The sequence below is a fragment of the Homalodisca vitripennis genome, chromosome 8 (genome assembly GCF_021130785.1).
Source record: "Homalodisca vitripennis isolate AUS2020 chromosome 8, UT_GWSS_2.1, whole genome shotgun sequence".
Lineage (NCBI taxonomy): Eukaryota > Metazoa > Arthropoda > Insecta > Hemiptera > Cicadellidae > Homalodisca > Homalodisca vitripennis.
The window spans coordinates 12,804,734-12,831,721 of NC_060214.1; the positions used below are offsets into that span (position 1 = coordinate 12,804,734).

Consider the following 26,988-nt stretch of genomic DNA (forward strand, 5'->3'; position numbering starts at 1 on the left):
CACTAAGGGTTCAAACAATTTTCCAAGGTTTTCAATCAGGGAAACCACAAATTTGGATTTTTCCATAGTAATTCTACAGCCTAAACGTTATTTCGAGTGAAACTAAACTAAACAAAAAGCAGACTAGAGATATGAACATTTTCCGTCAACGATAGCGAATGCGCACAGAACCGAAAAGCAGAAAGCCGTTTCATAGGTGGAACTTTTTACACAGCTCGGGTAAATTTTTGGAACTACGTAAAAAAAACGGTGATTTCGACTGTGGAAGCATATAGATTGCACGTTGATCGTGATACAAAAATACGTTCCCACTCGCTGTACGTTCAACGGGATATGTAACATCGTAATGTGAATCTGGTGTCTGAGTTAAATACTTGGTGCTTGCCCACTAGTTCCACTCCACTCTTGGAAAATCATGTGACACAAAAATACTGTTTGACTCAAGTAACATCTTACCCACTACTCGACATATTTATATTGTATACAATATCGGTTGTGCATCAAGCAAACTTATTGCTTTCAAAGCCTGCTTTGTTGTTCTACCTTTGTATGAGAACGATCTGTACAAACATCAACGTTAACAGTAGCCACCCACATCGGAGAAATCAACTTCCAGCTTCTTTGATTGGTTTCATTCAATTGACATCAGTTTATATTTTTAACCTTATATAATAAACTTACGAACACTAACATATACGTAACAAAATATTCAAAAACATTAGATAGCTAACTTATTACATCTTACAGCTAAAGAAATTACACAACCATTGTACGATGTAATAGTACAGATGTTGTAGGAAAGGATATTCCAATACAATTGTTTAGATTATATCAAAATGTTTTTAAGTAAGAAATTAATGTTGCAACAGAGAAAAATGTATATTTAATTTTGTTTATTTAAAAACATAACATAAATGTATGCATCTGAAGAGTTCTAAGGACAAATAAACAGATAAACTGTCTACTACATGACTTACAGTATTATACAAAAGAAACATAGTAACTAGCTCGTAAGACTTTCCTTTTTTTAAATAAGGTACAGTTTTACTTAAGAGCTGGCTGCACTGGCAGCCATCTTGATTTTGGCTCCATAAAACAACCGTATGCACATTTTGCCCTATTTTTATTATAATGAAAGATGTCTCATTTGGAGGACATAATTAATATGCATCACACATTTACTAATTTTTTAAATACCTTTTTATTAGCTTTCAGAAAAAATCTTAAAACTTTTTTGTACTTCATCGTTTAAATATTGAGTATACACTTTACAAAAAACCAAAAAGCGTTTGGATATGTAATAATTATATCTTTAAAATGAGGCATCTTCATTAACAATATAAAACTGAGGCCAAAAGTGTATGAGGTTTATCATTGCTTTATGGAGCCAAGATCAGCTGGGTCTTGATGTAACAAAAAATCAAATACAGAGTTTTTGAAAGTGTAGTACTTAGTAAGAAAATGATTTTAATACAATTTAATATACTACATAATCATTAAAATATTTGGTTTTTTGTGTAATTTGATGTTCAATGTCGATTATAAATTTAAAAAAAAATGTTTTATTTCTAATCAGGGTAAACATTTTACTTTCAGGGTACGTTTGGAGGATGTATTTTATTTTAAATAAAGAAGATGCTGCCATCAAAACTAACAATTTGTACTGCATTCATTAAATACAGATTACCATTTTGTTACGTAACATTTTATTTCAAAAGGAAAACGTTCCCGCAATTGATAATGTACAAAACTTTGTGAGGGTTAAATAATAAGGAATATTTTTTATGCAAATCTTGACATTAAAAACTGTTTAATTAATCTTATGCTTTGCACAAGTTTTATCAGTAAAATATTACAGGACAGACAACGAACATAAACTAGGCGAGATTTTTTTTATGCACGAAGGATGTTGGTTTAGCAATCAATAAATAATGCATTTTTAAATTCTTCACTTTCAGGTTTCATAATGTACGCTTAAACGTCTAAGTTCATTTAGTATTTTTAACAAATGAAAGTATAATATTACAGAGAAATTTTTTTCTTTGAATAATGTTTAATTCTGCAATATCATTAAAATTGAGCAGTTACACAGTGCTTGATATCGGTATTGAAAATAAATATTTTCTCAAAGTAGGTTGTGTTATAAAGTTTTAAGAAGCAGCTTTGAATTTATTCTTCCACTAATAAAAGTACGACAGTAAAACCAATACTTAACGTGAAAACGTAATCAAATCTAAAATTTGTCTTACTCTTCACGTGTTCATTTTGCTGTTTTAAGTTAGTTACATGTTGTAATGGAAACATTTTTAAAAAGAAGTCTTATTTTAAGTTTGGTTTTAAATCCATTGAAAATAAGCCGCAGTGTGTCAAATGTAGTATGAACTGTGTGCTGAGTCAATGAACCCATCGAAAATGTTACATCATCTGGAAACCAAACATCACGGACTCAAGGATAAACCGGTAAGTTTTCTTGAACAAAAACGTAGCATTTTTTATTCTGGGACCCTTTTGTAATCCCCACGTTGACCAAAACCATAACAGCAAATCAAGCCATATATTTAAAACGGATTTTTTTAAGAATAGTTAAGAAAAAGTACTTTTTATTTATAATTTAAAATTATGTAAAAAAATTGTACAAGGAGCCCCATGATGAAGCGCTATTGGCCAAATATCTTAAAATCAGGTGACACATTTAATGGCATGTTAAACAGAAATCCTAGTTTGTAATTGAAGAACATGTTACAGTTCTCTAACCTAACATTTCATCATGAATTAATTTTGCCTTTTACAGGTGCCAAATTCAGCAAATAGCAAGGTGGCAGTACACCACACATATCACATATCTGGCTTAGCCGAAATGATGCAATATGCAAAATTTCAAGTTTATGTTTCGTTTCATTAGGCTACATGAGTTACTACGTTGCGTGTTTATACGTCATGGTTATTCCGAGTTTGTTTACAAGTTTAGTTATCCTGCAATTTTCTCGTTGTCATAGTTAACCAATGTAAACATTTTCACCAACACTCAGCCAAATGAAATTTTTCAGCCCCTGGAGTGGTTGGCTTCGCTAACGCTCAGCCAATAATCTGATATCAAGTTCTTACTATAAATTATTTATGTGCAATGGTATTTACTTTAATTTATCATAGATATGTAATTGTACCCAAGGTAGTGTTATAAACTAAATCTTGTTTACTTTAAGTAAAAATTTCAACATCTTAAGGATACCCAGCTGCAATTCCCACTCAACCTGGGTTTTCAGTTTTTCCCATTGGATATATGATGTTTTTCATATAAGCCTAGAATCCCAATGTTTCATCTGGTAGAGGACAAACACCATATTTTAATATTCTCTCCATGTATGGTAGACGAATTTAGGGGTAGTCTTAGTTATGAAATATATTGCGTTGTCTCGTAAACAAACCATTGGGACTAATAAATCCAATGCCTGGTTGGAACACTGAACAGAGTATCCGTTTCTGGGACTCCCTTCTTCATCTGAGGGGCGGCCTATTGCCATGCACTTAAGTATTAAGGACCCTTTTGCGCACCCTGGAAGCACACCATGAGGCCAACCAGTCTACAGTTTCAGCAGTTCTACAAACCGCAGAAAACAACCGATCAGGTCCTCCTGGGGAAATACACCACCCTTGTCCAAACTACCAAAGATGGTGTACCGCTCCCTTGCTATTACAGGACAGTCAAAGAGCAAGTGTTCAGCAGTCTCGTCCTGTTCATCGCACATTCTACAGAGCGGATCCTCTCGGAGAATGCTGACTGTGTGAAGATGCTTCCTCAGGTGACCATGTCCAGTATTCAGACCCACAACCCGAGAAGACACCGATCTACTTAAGGACCGATGCCACCCTGGGGGAAGGTGACTGTAGGACCATTTTACCCATCCTCAGACCCGGATGCAGTCTCCACCTTCTCTCATGTTCAGTGCGAACCCACTTCGAGACAACCTCAAAGATTCACAACTAGAAATACCACAGAATGGCTGAAGCCCATCTTCCTGGATGCTGAGCCCAAGTTGGCCAGGGCATCAGCTCTTTCATTCCCAGAGATTTCCTCATGACCAGGAACCCAACAGTCACATTGTTGATTCTGCCAAGGGAGGAAACAAATTGGTAGCAATCCCAGACAGGTTTGGAATCAAACACACAAGAGTCCAACGCCTCCGAAGCTGCCTGGCTATCTGTGAAAATGCTAATCGTCTCCCTCCATCGCACACCCTGTGCACCAATCTATTCCTGAATCCTATGAGAGGTTCTTGATATGCAGCCTGACCAAGGACATCCTCAGGGAAGAAAAGTCTGAGGATTCAGCCTTCCCAAAGCGTCCCATGACAAGATTATTCTGCAAGATGCTTTTGAGTGCGATCAACAGGAATAAACCACGTCAGTTGTCGGAGGCCATTTGCCTGTTGTATCATAGCCCCATTCGGATTCTAGGGATAAAGAGATGTTGTTTCACTTATGCTTTTTTTGTGTCATGCACTTTCTTGAATAATGTAACACTGAGGCCTGATAGTCCTATGTTCTCAACTCCTACTGGGATAGAACCATTCAAGTTCTTGGCAGGAAATGGAGCTACTCCATTTCCATAAGCTCCAGAATCTGTTATACACTTCTATACTGTAAACTGCTGAGAACTTTACGCTCTAGAATTGAAAGTGAAAAACCTATTGAGTTTTCACTTGCACTCGTGTTCTTCTAACAAATGTTTGATACCAGAAGAATCTCATAATTAATTTATTTGACCTCATAAAGAACTGCTTTTCACGTAGGTATGTTAAAAGACTTTTTTATGTAGTCAGTAGTAACATATATACCAGTGACATATATAACCTTTATAACAGTACCTATATGAATATATTATTGAAATTTTTTCACAAAATATTATATCACAAGCATTTTTTGGACGAGTTAACTTCAATTTCTGAATATGTGTTGACAATTAAATGGGGTTTAGAGGCAAATCAATATGAATGCCCTGAGATTATTTAGAACATTTTCTTAATAAATTGGGAAAAAGTTTAATTTTATTTTATTATTTTCCAATTAGTTATTTTCATGATAATTAAATATAATTTTTTATACAGTAGTGTTCAGAAAAGTTTATTACAAGCATAATTAAAAATATTAATGAAAATTGGCTCATAAACAAATGAAATAGAAGTTTATAACTGAAACACTGCACAATTGTTAGTTTGGCAAGGGGATTAGTACCCTGTGTCAGAAGTACCGGAGCGAAAGAGTAAATAGTCATTGATTGATACAGGAATAAAATTTAACTCAATGAGGAAGGAGTAAAAGGGCCTGCTAAGGGTGTTGGATCAGCTGTTAATAAATGTGTACTATTCACTTAACCCTTTGGCTGCTAAGAATTTTTTGACATGTTATCCCAAAAGTGCTCAGGTTTTTATCGAATTTTATCCCAAAAGTGCTAAGCCTAAAACGGTGAATTTGTAGAGTTTTACTAAAAAAATCACAAGTTCCTCAAATTTTAACCTATTTCATTGATTTATGTTTTGTTTTGTAGTATAATATATGTAAGAAAATAAAAAATAATACATTTTGAAAAATACAAAACTATGTAAACAAATAAATAAATATTTTTTTTGTTTTTGTTTTTTTTTCAACATTGACACAGAAAAACATAATTAAATTTAACTTTTATTTTTTTAAATACATTTTTACCTAAAACCATATGTTGTTTTGAGTACATACTGAAATTTTCATGCAAAAATATAGATTTTTACTTATGTAATGAAAAAAACACAAAAAACTTACCCTGATCAACTTATCTAGATCACAGCTGTTTTTGCCGTTAGTGTACTATAAAAAAAACCAGCAAATACAAGTGTTGTTATTATTTTTAAGGAAAAGTAAACTTATTCAACTGTCATTTACTGCAATCCGCGTGTAAATAACGTAATATTTAAAAAAAAATTGCAACAACGAAATATCATTCCGTAGCATTTTTCGGAACAAAGGCCAACTACAATATATCGTTGCATAGCATTTTTCGGCACGATTACCAAAAACGACATATTGTTGAATAGCAGCCAAAGGGTTAAAATGCTACAAAACAAAATTGGTAATCACACAATAATTCATTTACCACAATGTTTGTTACAAAATTACTCTAATAAATGTATACCTGATGTATTTAGATAATAATATTGTTAATTTTTAAATAAAAAGAATAAATTTACGTGGGAACATTTTAATACCAAAACAGTGTGGTGAATCCATTCAAACAAATTATTTCCGATTGTGAGGATTAAATACATGTCAGAATTCACCTAAGTGTATTTTAGTCTGTTAGGAAAGTTTATTACAATACTTACAAAATTAATACCGAGTTATTATTATTACAAACGTATCACCTGTACATTACATACTGGTTATTATTATGTATTACGTATCACCTGTATTTGTAGAAGTAGCAGATTTTGTAACAATCACTTGTATTACTACCACAATTAAACTATAGTACGAGTGAGTGGGTCTCGTAAATCGTAATTTAGCATTACCGCCGTTACGTGTGAAACACTTGTAAGTCAATGCAATTTCAGTATAGATTCAAGGTTATGTTTCTGTGTGTGAAAATAGTTCTAAAACCTCCAAACGATGAGATTAACAAAAATTGTTAAAACTTAAAAATAGATGTTTAATTTAAAGGAATCAAAGTTTTAATTTTATTTATATTGTGTAAAAAAAAATAAGAAAATTTTGCCAGATTTGAAAACCTTCAAATTGATTATTTTATTATGAAAAATTAACATGTTTCTGAAATTCCTGAATTTTATTTTGAGCAACGGTTTAAAATTACACTTGGTCGTCCTGTTTATTAACAATTTTTCTCTGTGATGTTGGCATTTGATCTTAGTTATCAAAACTATCCACGTAATTTATACTTTACACATTTTTTACGTTGTAACAAAACATTGATATTTCATTTAAGAAAAATTGATTGCATTAATTATACCAGTATATACTGTATTCGAGGAATGCCATACCATGTTTTTGCTAAAAAACTAAAATCAGTAATATACTACAACAAACAAAATAAAAATAAATATAGAAGGAAGAAAGGAAAATAACAAGAAAAATGTCACTGGTAGAAACATTAATATATTATCAAACGAAAGGAAACATAATTTCAACAAATAAAACATTTACTGCTTTGGCATGTCTTTTCTAAATACTCGTGTAATACTGAAATTATAATTTCGACTGTAGTATGATACAACATTTTAATAATAAAAACTAAACAAAAGGAACATTAAACTAAAAAAGTGTTCAATGCTAAATAAAAACTACCAGTACAAACCTTTTAGGTTTTGTTCACATGAAGAATGTAAAAAATCGAACTGAAATGTATCTAAAATAACATGCCATTTTTATTTGATTTTTTTCTAAAAACCAAGAACAATGTTTTTTTTTTGCCATGAGTAGTTATATAGAAAACGATCAACAAGAAGTAACTAACAAAATCTAAAACAGAGACATAATGGACAGAGATAAAACATAAGATTACGATAAATAAAGATTTTAAGACATTAAAGTGCATTATTATTACTTAATTATTGTTATTAAAGAATTTATGCAAAGTACAAAAACTTATAAATTAAAAATATATTGGACAACAAACATGGCACATCACCCTATATTTACCCTGTGCAGAAAATACAAAACAAAATACTATACATAATAGACTAGTACTGTAGATTGTGCAGATACTTCGGGTATTTGTAATTTTAACAAAACGAGGAAAATAACGAAAAACAAGTACAGATTTTCATTAAATTAATTGTTAAATGAAACGACTATTAAATTATTATGATAAATTAACCAAAATAATCCTAATTCTATCTCTCCAAAGAAAAGTAATACACATTTCGGAACTGTAAATAAAATGATTGTTTCATGTCTGTATGGATGAAAGCTAGTGGGACAAATTAAATAAATAAATATATGAATATGAATAACGCTATTAAAACTAGATGGTATATGGCTGCCTTCTGTGCAATAATCCATATCACAAAACAAGAGTAACATACTTAGTTTTAAGAAATATTTCAACATCATGTAGATAATTTTTAAATGTCTATTAACATCAATTCATACATTACTGTAAGGAAATAAAGAAAGCAATTATAACAATAACATCTTTATCAGCACATAGAAAGACGTCTTAATTAATATAGTTCCAAATAAAATATATATATATAAAAAAACACAAAGAAGACTACAACAAGGAAGATCTGGTGTAATAAAAGATACTCAATTATATTAAGAACTTAAAATGTACGTAAAGTAAAAGTTTAAAATTGGTTCAAAATAATATTTTCACTACTTTAAACGTTTTAATTTTTCAACACTGATTTTCGCTGGAAAACAAACGATAATGTGATTAAAATTCGAGATGCATACCGAAACGAACGACAAACGTACTCCGTGAAACCTGTAACATTGTAAACCTATTTTAATCACATTGTACATTTTGGAATACGTAAATTGTGCTAGACGAGAAAAAACAATAAATAACCCTACAATGTTCAACAAGGTAATACAGACAACAATAAATATAACCTACGAATTGAACCGATGCCAACGCGCAACGCGTGACAGCTGACAAATACGTAAAGCTGAAACGTCTACTAACGAAATCACAGAGCACTCACAGATCTTGCACAAGCAACAGTCTACCTAGCGCTAACATAAATACACCTTACGCTATAGATTGATAGTTATGCGGAAGTGTACAAACGCACTCCACACTCTTGATTGTTTGTTTTTAATTTTTTTACATTTACAACTTTTATTCACAACAGAACTTATATTAAAATTGTAGAAATTTACATTACAAAACCATAAATCTTACGCTACTCTTGAGTACACGCTGGGGGAATTTACAGACTAACGATAAATAAATATTATTGATAATAAATATATTACGCTATATAAAAAAACCAATAAAAATAATAATTGGTCTTAACGTTATGTCCAACAAAACGAGTTTAGTTCCCGTTGGTGGTGCGAGGAGCGATCACCGGTACCACCTTGTCCCGCTCGGTCCCGTAGATCTTGCCCGCCTTCTTGGCCATGCTGCCGAGCAACTCCAGGGAACACTTGTGTGCCGAGCGTAACGACAGCGACCACTCCTTCAGGCCGATTTCATCCTGAAAATCAGTAAATGGTTTGTTACAATATCCTGATCGTGATTAGTGTTGTATGTACTTCCCACTTCCCCACAAATGTTTGGGGCGGATCCTCTGCAGGAAATCTCAACAGAGTACTCCTCCTGCAGAAAAAAGCTATCCGAACCCTAGCGGAACTCCAACACCAACAAAGCTGTTGACAAGCATTTATAACCTTGAGAATTATGACAATCACTGCCCTTTACATACAGGAAGTAATACTGTATGTTGACCAACTACATGTACAAACAGGGAAAACCCTTCATACAAATAACACACGTCATGCAGGAAATTACATACTACCTCTACATCGGACATCACTTTTCGAGGAAAATCCATCCTACATCGGTATAAAACTGAGGAACCTTTTTCCACAAACCGTAAAAACCCTGAAGGGAGCAGCCTTGAAAAGATGCCTTCACAACTTCCTGGTGGACCACACAATATATACCATCGAAGATTTCACAGAAATAAATAAGGAAGATTGGAAGCTCTGACATCTCTTATTTATTACTGACATTACTCTGTAATTTGTTAACATTATGACATTTAGGCTATGTTAATAAAGAAATATGACTATGACTATGTATTTATAACCCTGTTCCTTTATAACACAAAACATAATTTCTCTCTTAGAGTACTACATGAGCTGTTTTTTTTTTTGTTCCCTCAGGATAAGAAGCTGAGAAATTGCAATTAGAAGTAAAAGGACCTTTGCGCTGCTTCCGGAGTGATAGGATATTCTGGATGGGTAGGTTGGAGGTAGGGGCCGCCTCCTGTCGATATCCATGAGGAAGGAATTTGAATATTAATCCCAGCCATGTCTTCTTGGAAGAAGGGGAAGCCAGCTCTGTACCAGCCTCAAAGATTTTACATTAGGCTACATTAGTTATTTTTAGACATAGTCATTTAAGCCTAAAAATTCTTCTATACTGTAGACACATTTCTTGAATAATACTTTTTATACATTACTTGAATAAGTTCAAAGGTAGAACCTGAATATTACATGGTCAAACATTACAAAATTTAATACCCAGATACTGAAAGCTCTTCTGGGTCAAGCTGTATGTGCACATATCATTGATTAGCCTATGTTTGTTCCTAGTGTCATGATTATGTATAGCAGTATGATCCTAAAAACTACCCATATTACTTTATACAAACAAAAACACAAAATTTACATTGATGGCAATGTAAGAAGTTTGATAAAATGTGGTTTACAATGTTCACAAGAAGGAATATTACAAATTATTCTGGTTGCCTGTTTTTGTAAAATAAATAGTCTTTTGCCAGATAGAGAATTTCCCCATAAAGAAATTCCATAACTGAAATGGCTAAAAATATGAGCACAGTACACACTTAGTATAAAAACATATAGCTAACATAATAGATTAAATAAACAACTTTATGTTTTTAAATTAGCAATTGACCTAAACTTTCTCAGGGTATAGAGTCCAAAAACAAATGTTTTATGCAGTGTGTTTACATGCAAATTCCAATTTAGTTTTTGGTCTTCAGTCATTCCTAAATTTGTGTTTTGAACAGTGTGGAAATTTATATAATTTGTCTTTTTTTTAAATTAAAAGAAGATTGTGATATCAAAAAATCTATTTAAATTTGTAAGTTATTTTTTGGTAAACGTTTAAAACTATATTTATACGAGGGTCGTCCACAAAGTAACCTCCGTTCTGAAATAAAAAATAAACTAGTTGAGATACAAAAATTGTATTATATAAATGTTAAAACTACAGATTTTCTCTACTTTTATACATATTCACCACACAAATTCAAGCACTTATCATATCTTTTAACAGTTTTTTAAATTCCGTCTTTAAAAAAATCTGCCGCCTGAGAACGTAGCCAACATGTTACAGCGTTTTGAAACTCTTCATCACTCGCAAACCTCTGAGATGCAAGCCACCGCTTCATGTACGGGAAAAGATGGAAATCACTGGGAGCCAAATCCGGGCTGTAGGGGGGGGGGGGGTGGTCAAAAAACGTCCCATTTGAACTTTTTCAAAAGTTCTGTAGTTCTTTGAGCTGTATGAGGGCGGGCGTTGTCATGGACAAACACAACACCAGATGTCAGAAGACCACGACGCTTGTTTTGAATCGCTCGTCGTAGCCGTTTTAAGGTTTCACAGTAAGCTGCAGCTGTAATGGTCGTACCACGTTCCATAAATTCAACGAGCAAGATGCCCTTAGCATCCCAAAAAAACTGTAGCCATCAATTTTCTCGCTGAAAAAGATTGGCGAGCTTTCTTCGGCTTGCTTGGCGAAGCGGTATGACCCCATTGCATTGACGGACTACACCTTCGCTCATAATGTTTGGGCCATACACCGCACTTAATTCACGATGAATTTCAGCTGCTGTGTAACTTTTTGACCACAGAAATCTTATTACACCACGCACTTCACACGTGGCGGGATTTTCTATCACGGCGCTCATGTTTTTACGTTGTACCAAAAGAACGCGCGATCGCACGATGCTCTCCCTTGCACAGCTAGAAGCGTACTGAACGGCTGCGCACACCGATGTGAGAATGGCGGCGCTACCCCCACTACTTATCGCGCCACGCCCAAACGGCGGTTACTTTATGGACGACCCTCGTATTTTAATAGACTAACAATTATGGTGCAATGAATAAATCTTTAACATAATATACTGACAGTGTTGGTGAGGATGATAATTTTGATATTCGTATGTTTGCATACAGACAATGAGGAATTGTTAGCAACTACATTAGTTTTTCCATTAAGATAACACAAGAACAAAACTGGACCTAAAACAAAGCCTTGTGGAACACCAAATTATGCTGGAAGGAGAGGTGGTTGTACTTGTATACTGGTCATCAAGTTATTTTTTTTTGTACACATTTTAAACTAAATTTATATTTTCATAGACTATCAATAAATTATGGTGCAATGAATAGATCTTTAACATAATATACTGACAGTGTTGGTGAGGATGATAATTTTGATATTTGTATGTTTGCATACAGACAATGAGGAATTGTTAGCAACTACATTAGTTTTTCCATTAAGATAACACAAGAACAAAACTGGACCTAAAACAAAGCCTTGTGGAACACCAAATTATGCTGGAAGGAGACCTCTCTGGAAGGAGATTGTACTTGTATACTGGTCATTAAGTTATTTTTTTTTACACATTTTAAACTAAATTTATATTTTCACAGACTATCAATTATGGTGCAATGAATAGATCTTTAATATAATATACTGACAGGGTTGGTGAGGACGATTTTAGCGTCTCGGGTCTTGAGCACGATGCATTGCTCACTCTTGACGGTGACCAGGTCGGCCGACACCTCCTCTAACTGGTCCATGAACACCAGTTCAGGCTTGGTGCTGCCGCTCTCTGGGTGCAGTTCCAACCGGTTTGGATACAGCTTGGCGTACCGTGTCTGCCACGCCGACGCAAATGGTCCGCCCAACTTCTTGATGTAACCATGCAGGATACAGTCAGATTCTACCAACAGAACAGGATTTGATAGTACAACTAACTATAAACACACTCTGTAAATTTTAAACTTTAGTCAAACATTTGTAAGGCTCCTCAGGATGACACATCTTCTTCAATTAAATCTTTGACATCTTGAGATACCGTAAAAAAATGTCAAAATATTGTTTCCTTACTTTAAAAACCGAGCAAAGCTTCAATTTAACCCTTATAACGTCAGTATATCTTTTCACGACTTCCAGCAAACGGCACAATATTAAAAAAAAAAAAAAATTTTAAATGTGTAAAGTTCATTTTTATTTTTACTTTCTATAATTATGGTAAGTATAAAAAAGTAAAAATTTTAAAATTATCTTGTACGTACATATATTTATGGGACATTAAATTGTAGATATAAATAAAGTCAAAATAAAAGGCACACAAAATTTTATTAGCTAAACTATAAACATTACCAGACAATTATATAAATATAATTAAAATAAATTATATTTATATTTATAATAAATTATATGTAATAAAATTAAAAATAAATAAAAACCATATAAACAGAAAACACGACGAAGGAAACCGACTCAGCGATGGTTAGACACGCACTGCCTGAAGCCAAACTGCAAACAAAAGCGCGCGCGCTGTACGGCGTCTGTGCCGTGGCGGGGAGAGTGTCTAGACACCGCGTCTATTGTTTCAAACAATGTAACGCGACAGCTATATTTTGACGCTTGACATAGGTCAATAACCCACACACATGGTTGACGCATACCGTTAGTGACATTGATCGGATTTAAAAGGAACTTAAATTTGCTATAGACGCAGTTTTGTGTCGATGCGCCGTACCGCGTCTTTGCCGTTTGGAGATAGTTTGTCTATGCGCCATACGGCGTCTGTGACGTTATAAGGGTTAACTTTAACCTTATTTCTTGTAGTTAATAATCAGGTTCTTAGAGAGGTATATTTTGTGCATTTTAATCATGTAATATCCTAAGGATTAATTTCTTAACATGCACCTGGTGGCTCTTTCAAACACTTCCTTATTCATAAAATATAACGTATGTCAAGCGTTCTATGTTAGTTGTAGAAAGCGTAATTAAAAAATAATTTCAATTCCTTGAACAAAAAATACTAATATTTACAGCATTTTGCAGCCAGTATAAAACTTAATTTTCTATTCGTATTTGAGATATGTGGCTATTAATTTGATACTGTCTACTAAATAGGTGGTGTCTAATAATCTAGTAGTGGTAGTGGTTGTTTATGATCGTTGCGCTTGGACGCTGCAGTCAGCTCACACTCGCTCATGTTAACTGCTCCATTTGATTCAGTTCACTACTAAATCGCGCCAGGAGCCATCGCCATCACAATTAGGCTTGTGGCTCATATACGAACCATGCCTTACACGACATAGTCATGGCGACAACATATGTTGATAAATTTTATCAAAGTTGTAGAGATTTTCACGGTTTTTAGATTAAATTCACACACTTTGGTTTATTTCATGATGAACGATATTCACGGCTTGATCGTGGTTTCACGGTTTTTACAGTCGTGTGTGCACCCTGGATGGAAGAACAACCTAAGTAGTGATCTGAAATTAAAAATCATGTTACAAATTAATGATCAAGGCTTGATAAAGTAACAGATGCAGTAAGCTGTCTGAACCAAAGGACTAAACCATGGATGCCAAACTTGCCTTTCTCGTCACAGTCGAATCGCTGTTTCTGCTTGGCTTTCCTCTTCTGTTCCATCTTGTCCGCTTCTAGGTTGATTGTCTCGAACACCGTCTCCGCCACCTCGTTCTGCCATCGCTCCGAGATTACCAGAGGGAAGTTCTTGTACAGATCTTGGTCTGCATCTGTCAGCTGAAACCCAACAAATTTGTATGGAGCCATCTCATGTGTAGACAACATTGTACTCATGTGGCAATTACATTTGGGGCTGTTTTAAACTATCCAGGAATTTGTAACCATTGCTCTTTCAAAATTAAAAGTAGTCTCTCATAAATGCACAACAATTCAAAGTCAAAGTCAAAGTCAAAGATTCTTTATTTACATATACTTAAAGTACAGCAATGGCGTCAATTCTTAATATCTAAAAATAGTCATGTGTTGTAAAATGTTTTAGAAAAGATTATCAAATCGGTTCAACACATAAATTGAAACAAGTTGTCAATAGTTACATACAAAGCAAGTAGCATACAATGTTTTTGCCTGACGTTGTCATGAGGTTAATGAATAAAAAGGTCTATATTTCTAAAAGATAAAAACTGCAAGAATATTAAAAGTTTCGTAAATATATAGTTCCACAGAAAGAATGTAGTAACTGTACTTTCTACTCTTACAGAAAGATAGATATTGGTTACTAATGACATAGCTGTAACCTAGCTCCGTAGATGCCAAGAACAAAGGAATTTAGTTGTTACTTGTCTTATAACTGCATAGATCAAATTCTATATTAATCTATAGGATTAAAAACATTTTCCTAGATTTACAAAAACTTGTGAAAAAAATTCTGTGATTACGATTTCCGGCATTTATGAATGCATTGAATTGAATACACTTTATTCATAAAAATACATAGTCTGTACATTGAATGGTGTCTTATTAATAAAATGTGTATTTCATACTTATAATAACATAACACTAATTAATAAAAACACAGCTTTTTCTATCTAAAACTAATATTTTCTATTACTCAATAAATGCTGGAAGAGAATTCTAATTTATGAGCATCAATGGCTATGTTGTCTTTATAGCGAGTCAAATGTAATGTAAACATCAAAATTACTGTCAAATCAAACAAAATACTTAAAGTTACAATTAGATCAATTCTTCTTTACGTAACATAGATTTGGACACTCGAAAGAAACTAGTAACTTTTAAAAATAAAGTTTTGAGGAGTATATTTGGACATACCAGAGAAAGTGACATATGAAGGATAAAACACAACCAGGATTATTAACCCTCCAACTGTTAATCGACAAAATTTTGTTGGTCAAACATTCCCTAGTATAATTACTTTTTTACAATATACTCCGGCAACGTATCAATTTAATTCATGCACCATTGGATTCGGGAAGAAAAATGCTAGGGGACAGATAAGTTTTATTCCTCTTTGTATTATGGTTATGACATAGCAAGCTTGTTATTTTGAATGTAAACGAAAACGCGACGCAGTTTGTTGTGACCGCCATGTTGCTGATGCCGTTCAATATCACTCTCGTGCCGAGCTGTGGATATTTGTAAGTTATAATAGTTTTATGCGTGTTTTAGTGTTGTATTTAATGTGTAGTGTGTTGTTGGATATCGTAGTAGTTAAACATATATATTTTAGAATAAATCAATTTCCATTTACTGAAATATGTTTGAGAAATTATCGGCTCTGTGTAGGCTATGGCAAAATGACTTGGCTAAAATTCATTTCACATAGTTTGTTATTGTTTTCACTTACTAAACGTTATTTATAGCACTCTTCTAGCTCTGAAGTAACTATTTATTTTTGGTAAATAGATAGTTTTCACATTAAAATATATATTTCCTGTAATTTCTTTGGTTATATGTAATAACTGTTTGGGTTATTCTATATTTTTTTTTATATTTAGTTATATTTATAGTTTTATAAAACTACATAATATTTCCATTTACTTATAAACCAGCGCATCGCTCCTTTTTGTTCTATAGCTTTATGATGCTTTCATAAATGTGTATAATGTTATGTTTTTCTGAAACTAGATGAAATTTGACACAGAATGGCCACTATAACTTTAATTTAAATATATCTCACTATAACTTTATTTGCTAGGTATGGTTCCCACCCAAATTTAAGAAATATTTTTCGTAAATTTTATATTTGATTAAAAAAAGTGTTTATTAAAAAACTTTGTATGATTAATTTTACAATATATTGTAATTCTACGTTTGATCCAGAACACAAAAATATATATTTTTATTTATATTGCTTTTATTTTATATTTTTAATAATTTTTTTAAAAAAACCTTGCGCGAAGCTCCAAAACAGCCCGACACTACAGGATGAAATGACCGCCAGTTCTAGGGTTAAGAATTATTCAAATCTTCAGATGCTGTGGTTGAAGCTAGGAGTAGAAGGTTAAGGTGGGCAGGACACGTAGAAGAGAGGAAGTAAAAATAGAGAGGAAATTCAACAGGAAGGAGACCCTGTGGAAGTCCCACAAAATGATGGAAGTACAAAGTAGGGGTAGACTGGAATAGGAAGAAAACTAGCAAGAAGTGGAAGAGAGTGCTGCAGACGGGAGAGACAGAGGCGACTAGTTGAATAAACAATATTTTTTTTAAAGGAGAAGCCGATCTCATTTTAAGCTTTATCATACCCATCTTTATGGGCCCTGGCCTGTTACAGGATCTTATAAAACAGAATAACAGGGAGAGTTGATACAGTATAAAAAGTGCAATGATCTCAGACCGCTTGGAAAATCTGTGCAAAAAGTTATCTAGGGTTATCTACTTGTTAAGAAATCTAAACAATTTTGTTAACTTATCCATGTTGATTACAGCCTACTATGTCTTTTTAGATTCTCACCTTCTGTATGGAATTACACTTTGGGGTAATAGCAGTCATGCAAATAGAATTTTTATTTGGCAAAAGAAAGCGTTAAGTTCAATTAAATCTATACCAAAAAGAGTCAGTCATGTTTGCCCATTTTTAAAGAACTTCAAATAATTACATTTACTAGTATGTATAATTATTTTTGTTTGGTTAGTGTTAAGGAAAATTTGTACCATTTTAAATTTAGGAAAGATATTCATACCCTCAAACAAGGAATACTTACTTAATCAAGTTTCAGTAAGGTTAGAAAAATTAAAAAGTAGCCACATCTTCATGAAGATTAAATTACTTAATAAACTACCTCAGAGGAGCTTTTATTATAGAAATGAATAGATTTAAGTTAGTATTAAATAAATGGTTAAAAATGAATGCTTTCTACTCTGTTGACGAATATTTAACATGTGATATTAATACCCTGATTTTTTAATTATTTTAATTTATAATTTTTTATTTACTATTTGTACTTAGTTTGTACAAGGAATAGTGAGTAAGTAAGGAGATGACTTATGAAAAATAGAAAACTTGAGCACGCCTGAATTAAATAGTCTCTTAGTTGCTTTCACTGAATTTGAATTGCTTTAAAGCACTGAACTGATGTAATATCTATATCCATAACAGAAAAGACAGCAGTTAACGTAAAACAAACCTTAATGCCTTTAGTGTCCTCTTCGTCAAACGATCCTATGTCAAAGGCATCTGCAGCGTTGACTTCCCCTCGAGGAGGTATCAGCGGGGGTGTGTACTTCTGGATGTACACCTGCTGCCAGTCCAACCCGGCGAAAAACGGATGTTCTTTCACTTCGTCCGCTCTGTTTGTGGCACACACAAATTCAATGGATAACAGTTTCAGTACAATGTATCTGTAGTATTTTAACATATATTATTTTGAATGTGCTGTATAGTCTTTTAATAATAATTAGCTTATTTTGTAACTAAAATGTGTTTTGTTTCGGTTAATACGTGTTTGGTCAAAGTTGTTAAAATTTTATTGAACAATTTTATTCAATTCTGAAGTGTATGGAGTTATAACAAATGATTAAAAGTTTTAAAATGATGACTTGAATGAATTAGATATTAAGCTAAAATGATCAAGCAAATCTTAAAATTCAACAAGAGGAAAACATTAACTCAAACGTAAAATTACTGGATTGTTGAACAAAAATTATTATTCTACTTTCTGATTATATTTGCTAATTATAACAGCACAATAAACTTAAAGATATTTACAACAAATTATCTAAAACAGATCTAATTATTATTATGCTAATTAGAAATTAACATATTTCTGAAATGATTAGAGAATACTGACTTTAATGTTAACGAATTCTCTTGAGTGTGTTAATTTAACTTCCTTGATTTTGAATGTTATTTAACTGTTAGCACTTTTTGTAAATTTAAAAATGGTTGTAAATAAAACAACTATACAATAACTATTCAAAAGATTTTAATGTTTTTATTTATTCAGCAATCCAATAAGTAGTAGAGTAAATATTAATGAGTTCAGCAAACATTTTTTTATCAAAATATACATAGGGTTATATCATATGAAATATTATCAAAATCAAACCAATTTCACACATGATATATTTTTCTAACAGAAAAATATCTTACTATTGTAATATTTATAAAAGAAAATTTTTACTTAAAAATGTAAGGGTTTTAGAAAAAGTTTTTGTACACGACTTGAGAACCACTGTATTACAACGATAAGATGTAAAATTATTCTATTAAAAATATTTACATAACCTCCAAAGTCAAAAACAATAAATATGGGATGAAATGAAACGTAAACTATTTTATTAGCACAATATTATTTTTCTGTAAAATTATGTCCAAAATTAGCCATAATTAGTGTATCACTACAGTTCTTGCTGGTTACTGTTACTAGGAACTACACAAAAACTTGAGTGTTTTGGTTTTTGTAACAAACTTTATAAACGTATGCTATTGATGATCAATGGCAATAAATGATTTGATTAATAACTGACGTTTCAGCCAGACTCACCCTTGGCCTCTGCAGCCCAGTCTCTTGTCGATATCTCGCATGAGCAGTCCCTCCAACAGAGTGCGTAGCTCTCTCGAGAACGACTCCGGCAGCTCCACGTTCTGGAACATCAAGTAGTAAATGTGGTGATATGCTACTGTAATGCTGGGATTATATAATACATACTTAATCTATACATATTGAACGGAATTACACACTAATCTTGCATAGTTCAATAGTGTTTTTAAGATTAACCCTTGACCTTAAAGGGGCACATAGTTGCTGCCTAACTTTAGATTAGCGCTCATTAATTATCAAACATGAAAACTGCATTTACTTAACGTTTACTTTCTTTTCTTTTTCTATGCAATAAAAGGAAAAGAAAGTACATATAAATACTTTTTTACTCTTTTATTTTCTCACAGATCTTTTATTCTCTGTGTGTGACAGTACCATACGCATGTACATGTGCCGTTGAGCAGTACTACCACATTGACACCTTGAATCAATCAATAAGCACAGAAGTGGTCATGTGGCATGCAGGACATCTCTAAACTACTGAAACATACTTCTGCAGACTCTTCCGGACTATAACTACCATAAAAAACAAGGCAAGCCATAATTTTTGTGTTCATGCACTTACCGATGTTTAGAACATGATCAGCTTTTTTTTTTGTTGTTCTCTTAGGACAAGAAGCTTATAAATTGCACTTAGCCCTGTAAGAACCTTTGCGCTGCTTCCAGAGTGATAGGATATTCAGGATGGGTAAGGTTAGGGAGTAGGGGCCGCCTCCTATCGAGATCCATGAGGAAGAATTAGGGCACTACATCTCAAAGTCATCCCGGAAGAAGGGGAGGCCAGCTCTGAACCAGCCTCTCCAGTCAAAGTAGGCAGGGGGTGGCACACCCTTGTTGAGGTTAAGAAGCTCTGAGGTAAGGGAACAAACCCCACCAACTCCAACAGTCATCTTCTACAGTAGACTAAACCTATCGAATTGCCCATGAACCCCAGAATCTCAACATTTGCGGTTAGCGATGTGCCGCTACTGGACATCCATAAGGTTGCCCAAATTGAAGTGGCACATCGGTTTTTGCTGTGCCCAGTGGTGGGTTCAACTGGTAGGTATAAACCAGCCAGAAGTGATCCCTGCTGGGTATGATCAGCCCTTGTGCTTATAGTTAAAACGCGGTATGTCCATACCAAATGAATCGCTCTAATCGCGGTGTACGGAAATATCTGTATTGTGTTATTTTAGGTTGTTGTGTACAATACAATTCACAAATGTACACAGAATACTCAGGAATGCATAAAGGAATTTATTTATGACCACCGGGAAGCAAGCTGAAATGTGTGTCATGTGAAAAATAAATCAATCTTTAAGCGTTGTTTCACCTGGCAATGCGTAGTGTGGCATGAAAACATTAGCCTACATCTACTTATTTTAATTTTTGTTAATATATAAATAACTTTGGCATATATAAAAATTTTTTAAATCTCTAAATGCACACATCTGTATCCAGGCCAGACCTTTTTCAGTGCTTTTAAACAATTGGTAAATCAAGTAATCGCTTATCTTAATGCCATAAGACTGAAGTGCAATAGATGGAGGAACAAGAAACAAAATTATGACTGAACATCATCTACTTATTTATTAGAAGTAAAACTGCCATTGGATCGAGTTAACATTCATTGATGATACAATGTTGGTTCGCTACTGGTGGCAACAGAGTAGTTATTCATTAATCCAAACTTCCTAATTGCGGAACATAGAACTGGGTATAGAAGAGCTGAAGGTAACAGGTTTTGTAGTGCTCTTGCAATAGTTGGTCGGACAACTCTCAAATTTCATATTACTATCTCAGTTCTGACTTTATCTAGTTCTTGTAATCATATTAACCAAGGAGGCTTTCAAACTACTACAGCAATACTGACCTTTTACTGGACCAAACATTGTACCAATTTCGTATATTCAAAATAACATGACTTTTGTGTAAAATTGTGTGGAGTTACAATCTACCACATCCACACAAGCACAGTCAGATCTAATCTGCAACCAATTAACAGAGGGGTTCCTCAGGGATCTGTGCTAGGCCCTATATTGTTCATCCTGTTTACTAATGACTTTCCGTATTTCTTCAAAACAACAGCACTCACTGTCTAATGTATGCGGATGACACAACCCTTTTAATAAAAGATGACTCAGAAGAAGAACTTTATGTAAACTCTTTAACATCACTGCAAAATGCTCTCATGTATAGCAAACTCAATGACCTAGCACTAAACCGCGACAAAACAACTCAAGTGCATTTCAGTAGGATAAAAGATCAAACACAAAGTCTACCCAATACATCAGTAGGTAATCAGGTCAAGTTTTTGGGTATCACAATAGATAACAAGCTTTCATGGAAAGAACAAGTAAACAACACCTGCAAAAAAATTAGCACAGGACTTTACATAGTAAAACGTATCAAATGGATTGGAACTTTAGAAGCTGCAAAAACTGCCTATTAAACATTAGTGGAATCACATATCAGATATGGACTGGTTGTCTGGGGCAGCTCTGCTGGAAACCTTAATAGAGTACTCATTTTACAAAAGAAAGCAGTTAGGACTCTAGCTGGACTGGAACCACTTCAAAGCTGCCGACAAGTCTTCCAGTCTCTGGGTATACTAACAGTAACGGCTCTCTACATATTTGAAACAATCATAAATGTTGACAGACTAAACCTCCAGACTAACAGTGACGTCCACACTACCATACACATAATGCTTTCAGATACATTTTGCACAACACCGCACTACTCTTTTTGGTAAAAAAAAACCATCATACATTGGTAGAAAACTCAAAAATATGCTGCCAGAAAACATCAGAAACCTATCAGGAAATCGACTCAAGAAAGGACTTCAAGACTACCTAGTGAAAATACCAATATACACCCTTGAAGAGTTCCTGACAACGCCAAGCTGAGAAAGTGCTGCACTAATATTGAATGACATAAAATATATTAACATTTTTACTTGTGTAATGACGAACTCTCTTTGAATTTTGTATGACACTATTACTGTACTTGATGTTCATGTAATAAAGGGAAAGGAAAAAAAATCTTCTTGCTATTACCCAATTTAAAAGCCTTACTCCATCAGTTCATGTGTTTTTTTTTAATTATTTATAACATAATAACTCTGAATCACTAATATTTTTGCAACTTATTTTCTCCCTGAAAATACTAACTTATTTAATACTACTATGTGTATTTATAGTTAGAATTATATAATTATTAAACATAAATGATTATACATCGTGCTATTCAAATAAACAGTAATTAGCAATAATTAATATATTCAACATAAGAAGATATGGACAGCACTAGGAATACACACGATCTAAACAACCTACGGGTGCAAATCACACAACTCTTTAATTATTCCTAGATTAGTGATTAACATGATAAAGAAATGCTCCTGCAGAAACGGGTGATAAGAATGATGGCTGAATTGAACCATAGAGACAGCTGTAGAGAAGCCTAACAATATAAATATCTTTACCGTTACAGCTCTTAACGTTCTTGAAGTCATCATGTATCCTGTCAATCACAACTTGACTCGAAACAATCACCTTGATCGAACAACCAGACATAGATATGACTTCAATATACCAGTTCACAGGACTGCATTATTATGCCAAGAAACTATCACGTACACTGGAGTGAGGCTTTTAAACACTCGAACCCCATGTGGCCCTTAAGCAGTTTGTAGAGCATGCAGCCCAGCGAGAGCCAGTCAGCACTCGAGTTATAACGATCATGCATGACTTACCATGGTGAGTGTCATGCGGTCTATCTCATGCTTGTCCTTGGTCTTGTGTTGTCGGAACGGACTGTGGCCCTTGAGCAGTTTGTAGAGCATGCAGCCCAGCGAGAACCAGTCAGCACTCGAGTTATAACGATCATGCATGACTTACCATGGTGAGTGTCATGCGGTCTATCTCATGCTTGTCCTTGGTCTTGTGTTGTCGGAACGGACTGTGGCCCTTGAGCAGTTTGTAGAGCATGCAGCCCAGCGAGAACCAGTCAGCACTCAAGTTATAACGATCATGCATGACTTACCATGGTGAGTGTCATGCGGTCTATCTCATGCTTGTCCTTGGTCTTGTGCTGTCGGAACGGACTGTGGTCCTTGAGCAGTTTGCAGAGCATGCAGCCCAGAGAGAACCAGTCAGCACTCGAGTTATAACGATCAAGCATGACTTACCATGGTGAGTGTCATGCGGTCTATCTCATGCTTGTCCTTGGTCTTGTGTTGTCGGAACGGACTGTGGCCCTTGAGCAGTTTGTAGAGCATGCAGCCCAGCGAGAACCAGTCAGCACTCAAGTTATAACGATCATGCATGACTTACCATGGTGAGTGTCATGCGGTCTATCTCATGCTTGTCCTTGGTCTTGTGTTGTCGGAACGGACTGTGGCCCTTGAGCAGTTTGTAGAGCATGCAGCCCAGCGAGAACCAGTCAGCACTCGAGTCGTATGCCGTCCCTTTGCTCAGCACTTCTGGTGCCATGTAGCCATGAGTACCTCTGTGTCACAAAAAAAACACCAGTCATTCTCTGGTTAATGGTAGGAGATCACCTCTTCCTACTGAAGAGTTCTCGATCCAAGATATTTTTGATCATTTTAAAACATTTATTGACTAGTTTAAAACAACTCACTTTTCATCAAGTGTTGTAGCATTCTCTTCTTAACCACCATGTTTATGTAAAAATCAAAATAAATATAAATAATGTATAAAGACAATTATTAATAAATGTTATTAACCCTTCCAACGCGGCTAACGCCTAAAGACGCGGAACTGCCGATGCTTTAAACGCGGATTACGTCTACAAACGCAAAAGCTTTACTTATGAAATGGCGAAGAATTAGTTGTTAAAAACCTCCGTAAGAGAGCAGATCGATGTTCCTTTCGACTGTCGGGACTAGACAAAACGCTTTGTCACCGTTGGTGGACTTTGTAACGGTATCTACTCGGGTTGAAAGCAATCGCCGCCATTTTTTGTATGGCCTGTGACGCGGCATACGCCTACAGACGCGTTCGTTTCATTCAGCTGTTTAACTACGCGTGTGTTGGTCGTATGTTGGTTATATTGTTAAACAAAGTGTTTTGAATCAGTCCGTTGTAATTCTTATACAATTCTTATAAAATTGTTTTTACTAACATTTAGTACAATTTTTTGTTATAATGGCTAATCCAGATGATCCAAGTTTTGACAAATGAGCGCATTTTTGGTATATTATGTGTAATATTTTTTTTCAATTATTAGTTTTGTATTTTTATACCAGTTTCACCATACAAGTCCAGTTTATTTATTCTAAATAAATAAGGTTTATAAGTACAATATTTGTTTCATTTCCCTTGTAGGCTATCATATAAATAAGTTTGTGTTGAATTTCACATTATTACATTTCAAAATCTTATACTGAACTTATTTATTTTATGTACTAATTATACAGGAACTTCAGTTACAATTTACTCATTATAAATAACCTGTATAAATGTAATGTAATCTGTCAAATAGTGTTGCTATGTACATTATCATGCAATGCAGTTTATTCAAAATTTCAAATATTTTCGTGCGTATAAAATTCTCAAAAATATGTAATATTACATGTTTATTATTTTTTCTTATTAAGGTAATACCAAGGTATATGAAACAAAAATTAGCATTGGGAAATTTTAAAAAAAAATATTTTTTTATGTCTTAGCGTTTGACAGTAATTTAGATTAGCGCTTTAAGGGTTAATAAATTGATAGAAAGCAATTTAAAAATTCAACAGGCATTCGTACATTCACTAATAAACTATTGGTAGACAGAGTTAACTAGATATAAGGAGAGAATAAAATATAAAGGAACTTTTTAACAGATAAAAAAAGACTCATACATTCACAAATAAACAATTATAGAGAGAGTTAACAACATTTGTAATAATGAATTTAAAAACAATAAATAGGCTACAAGAGTGCCCTAAAAATTTTAAATTTATTTTTGGGCACTTGCAGAGAGTGCCCCTTGCAGATTCAGAAAATAGTACCGGAAAAGAAATAGTTTCTCAGAATTCAGTTGAGTTTTTTACCGACTTCACATGTACTCTGTGAATAAGCCCTGTACGGCACAATATGTAATGAACGCAAGTACGCTAATTGATACTGACACACTGGCGTGAGGTTTCTTCTTTGAGAAGTCGCACGCGAGACCCAGGTCAGAGATGCGAACGTGTCCGTGCTCGTCCAGCAATATATTGGCAGGTTTCAGGTCCCGGTAAACAATGTACCTTCTGTGCATATGTTCCAAACCTAGAACACAAACATACACAAACTTAATCTCTTTAATATGTATTCCTCATCACAAAACTACTGATAAGATTTTGATCCTTTAATGCCAAAAAAAGGGCTCCAATACAATAAGCAGGGTCTATGTTATTGACTCATTTAAAATTCCTCTGTGACATGAACTAGATATATTATATGACTGATATAGTTCTCTCTAAAATGTTCTTTCATGTCTAACTCTGTGGCAGCTGAAGAAGAATACGTTTCTGACAAGAAAATTTTGATTTGTGCAGACAGTCATGGTAAGGATTTATCTTGGCATATTAACAAATGCAAAAAACCAACCTTTAAAAATTATCAGGCCTATTGGTTTTGTTAAACCTGGAGGCCGTACCAAACAGGTTTTAAATGAGAAGAATGTTTAAAAACAAGAATTAAGGATAAAGAAGACATCCTGATTGTTGTTTGTGGTTCCAATGATGTTGCCAGAAACGAAGCACATGAAGTATTGGACAGTATAAAAAGTACTTTTGACCTTTGTACTGATAAACAAAGTGATTTTAGTGGATTTACCTCAAAGATATGACTTACCGGACTGGTCATTGTGTGAATAAAGAAATTAAGAAAACTAATTTGAAACTAAAAGCTTTAAGTGACCATTATGATAATGTGAGTTTTTTAGAAGCAAGTACAGCTGGGAGATACATGCATACTGCACATGGTATGCATTTTAATTCAGTAGGAAAGACATGGTTGGCAATGAAGATATGGGAGACCCTGAGACACATCACCGGAGAATCGATGTCACCTCGATCCAGGGCTACAAAACCCAATTGGACTAATGTTCTCTCCATTTGCCAGCGGGGAAACTTCACATTGTCAGAAGAGGGGTTGAAGACATAAGACTTTGCAATAACATACACCAATTTTCTGATAGCATTACAATTTTTCATATAAATATTCAGTGTCTTAGAAATAAGGTTAATGAATTAGATATATTTTTTAAATGAAGGTAAATATGATATAATTTGCCTTAATGAACATTGGCTTGCTCCTCTGGAGGTGGATCATCTTACTTGCCTAATGGGTATAATTTGGCAGCCAATTATTGTAGAAAAAATTTTAGGACATGGGGGAGTATCTATATATGTTAGTAATAGTTTTGTATATGATTATGAACCAATAAATGTAGAGCAATTTAGTCTTGAAAAGATGTTTGAAGTAGCATCAGTTGTTTTCCCCAGTATAAAAACTAATTGTTATCACAGTTTATAGAACACCAGATTCAATTATAGAAGTGTTCAATGATGCTCTAAATAATCTGATTCTCTTTTTGAATAAATGTAACAAATTTAAGAATTGTAATCTGGTTATAACTGGTGACATTAATTTGGATATTCGTTTTACAGATAA

The 26,988-nt window shown here is 33.9% G+C and overlaps 1 protein-coding gene across 1 annotated transcript in view; it reads right to left on the reverse strand.

Moving 5' to 3' along the window:
• Positions 1 to 7,123: 7,123 nt before the first annotated feature.
• Positions 7,124 to 26,988, reverse strand: part of LOC124367311 (G protein-coupled receptor kinase 1) — a 305,442-nt gene continuing 285,577 nt past the window's right edge. Inside the window, exons 10-16 of the mRNA XM_046824037.1 lie at positions 25,458 to 25,599; positions 23,653 to 23,827; positions 19,277 to 19,377; positions 17,918 to 18,080; positions 14,381 to 14,549; positions 12,458 to 12,702; positions 7,124 to 9,194 (exon numbers count right to left, since the gene is read on the reverse strand). Coding sequence (XP_046679993.1) covers positions 9,033 to 9,194; positions 12,458 to 12,702; positions 14,381 to 14,549; positions 17,918 to 18,080; positions 19,277 to 19,377; positions 23,653 to 23,827; positions 25,458 to 25,599 — 1,157 coding nt within the window. The 3' untranslated portion in view covers positions 7,124 to 9,032. The remainder of the gene's footprint in view (positions 9,195 to 12,457; positions 12,703 to 14,380; positions 14,550 to 17,917; positions 18,081 to 19,276; positions 19,378 to 23,652; positions 23,828 to 25,457; positions 25,600 to 26,988) is intronic.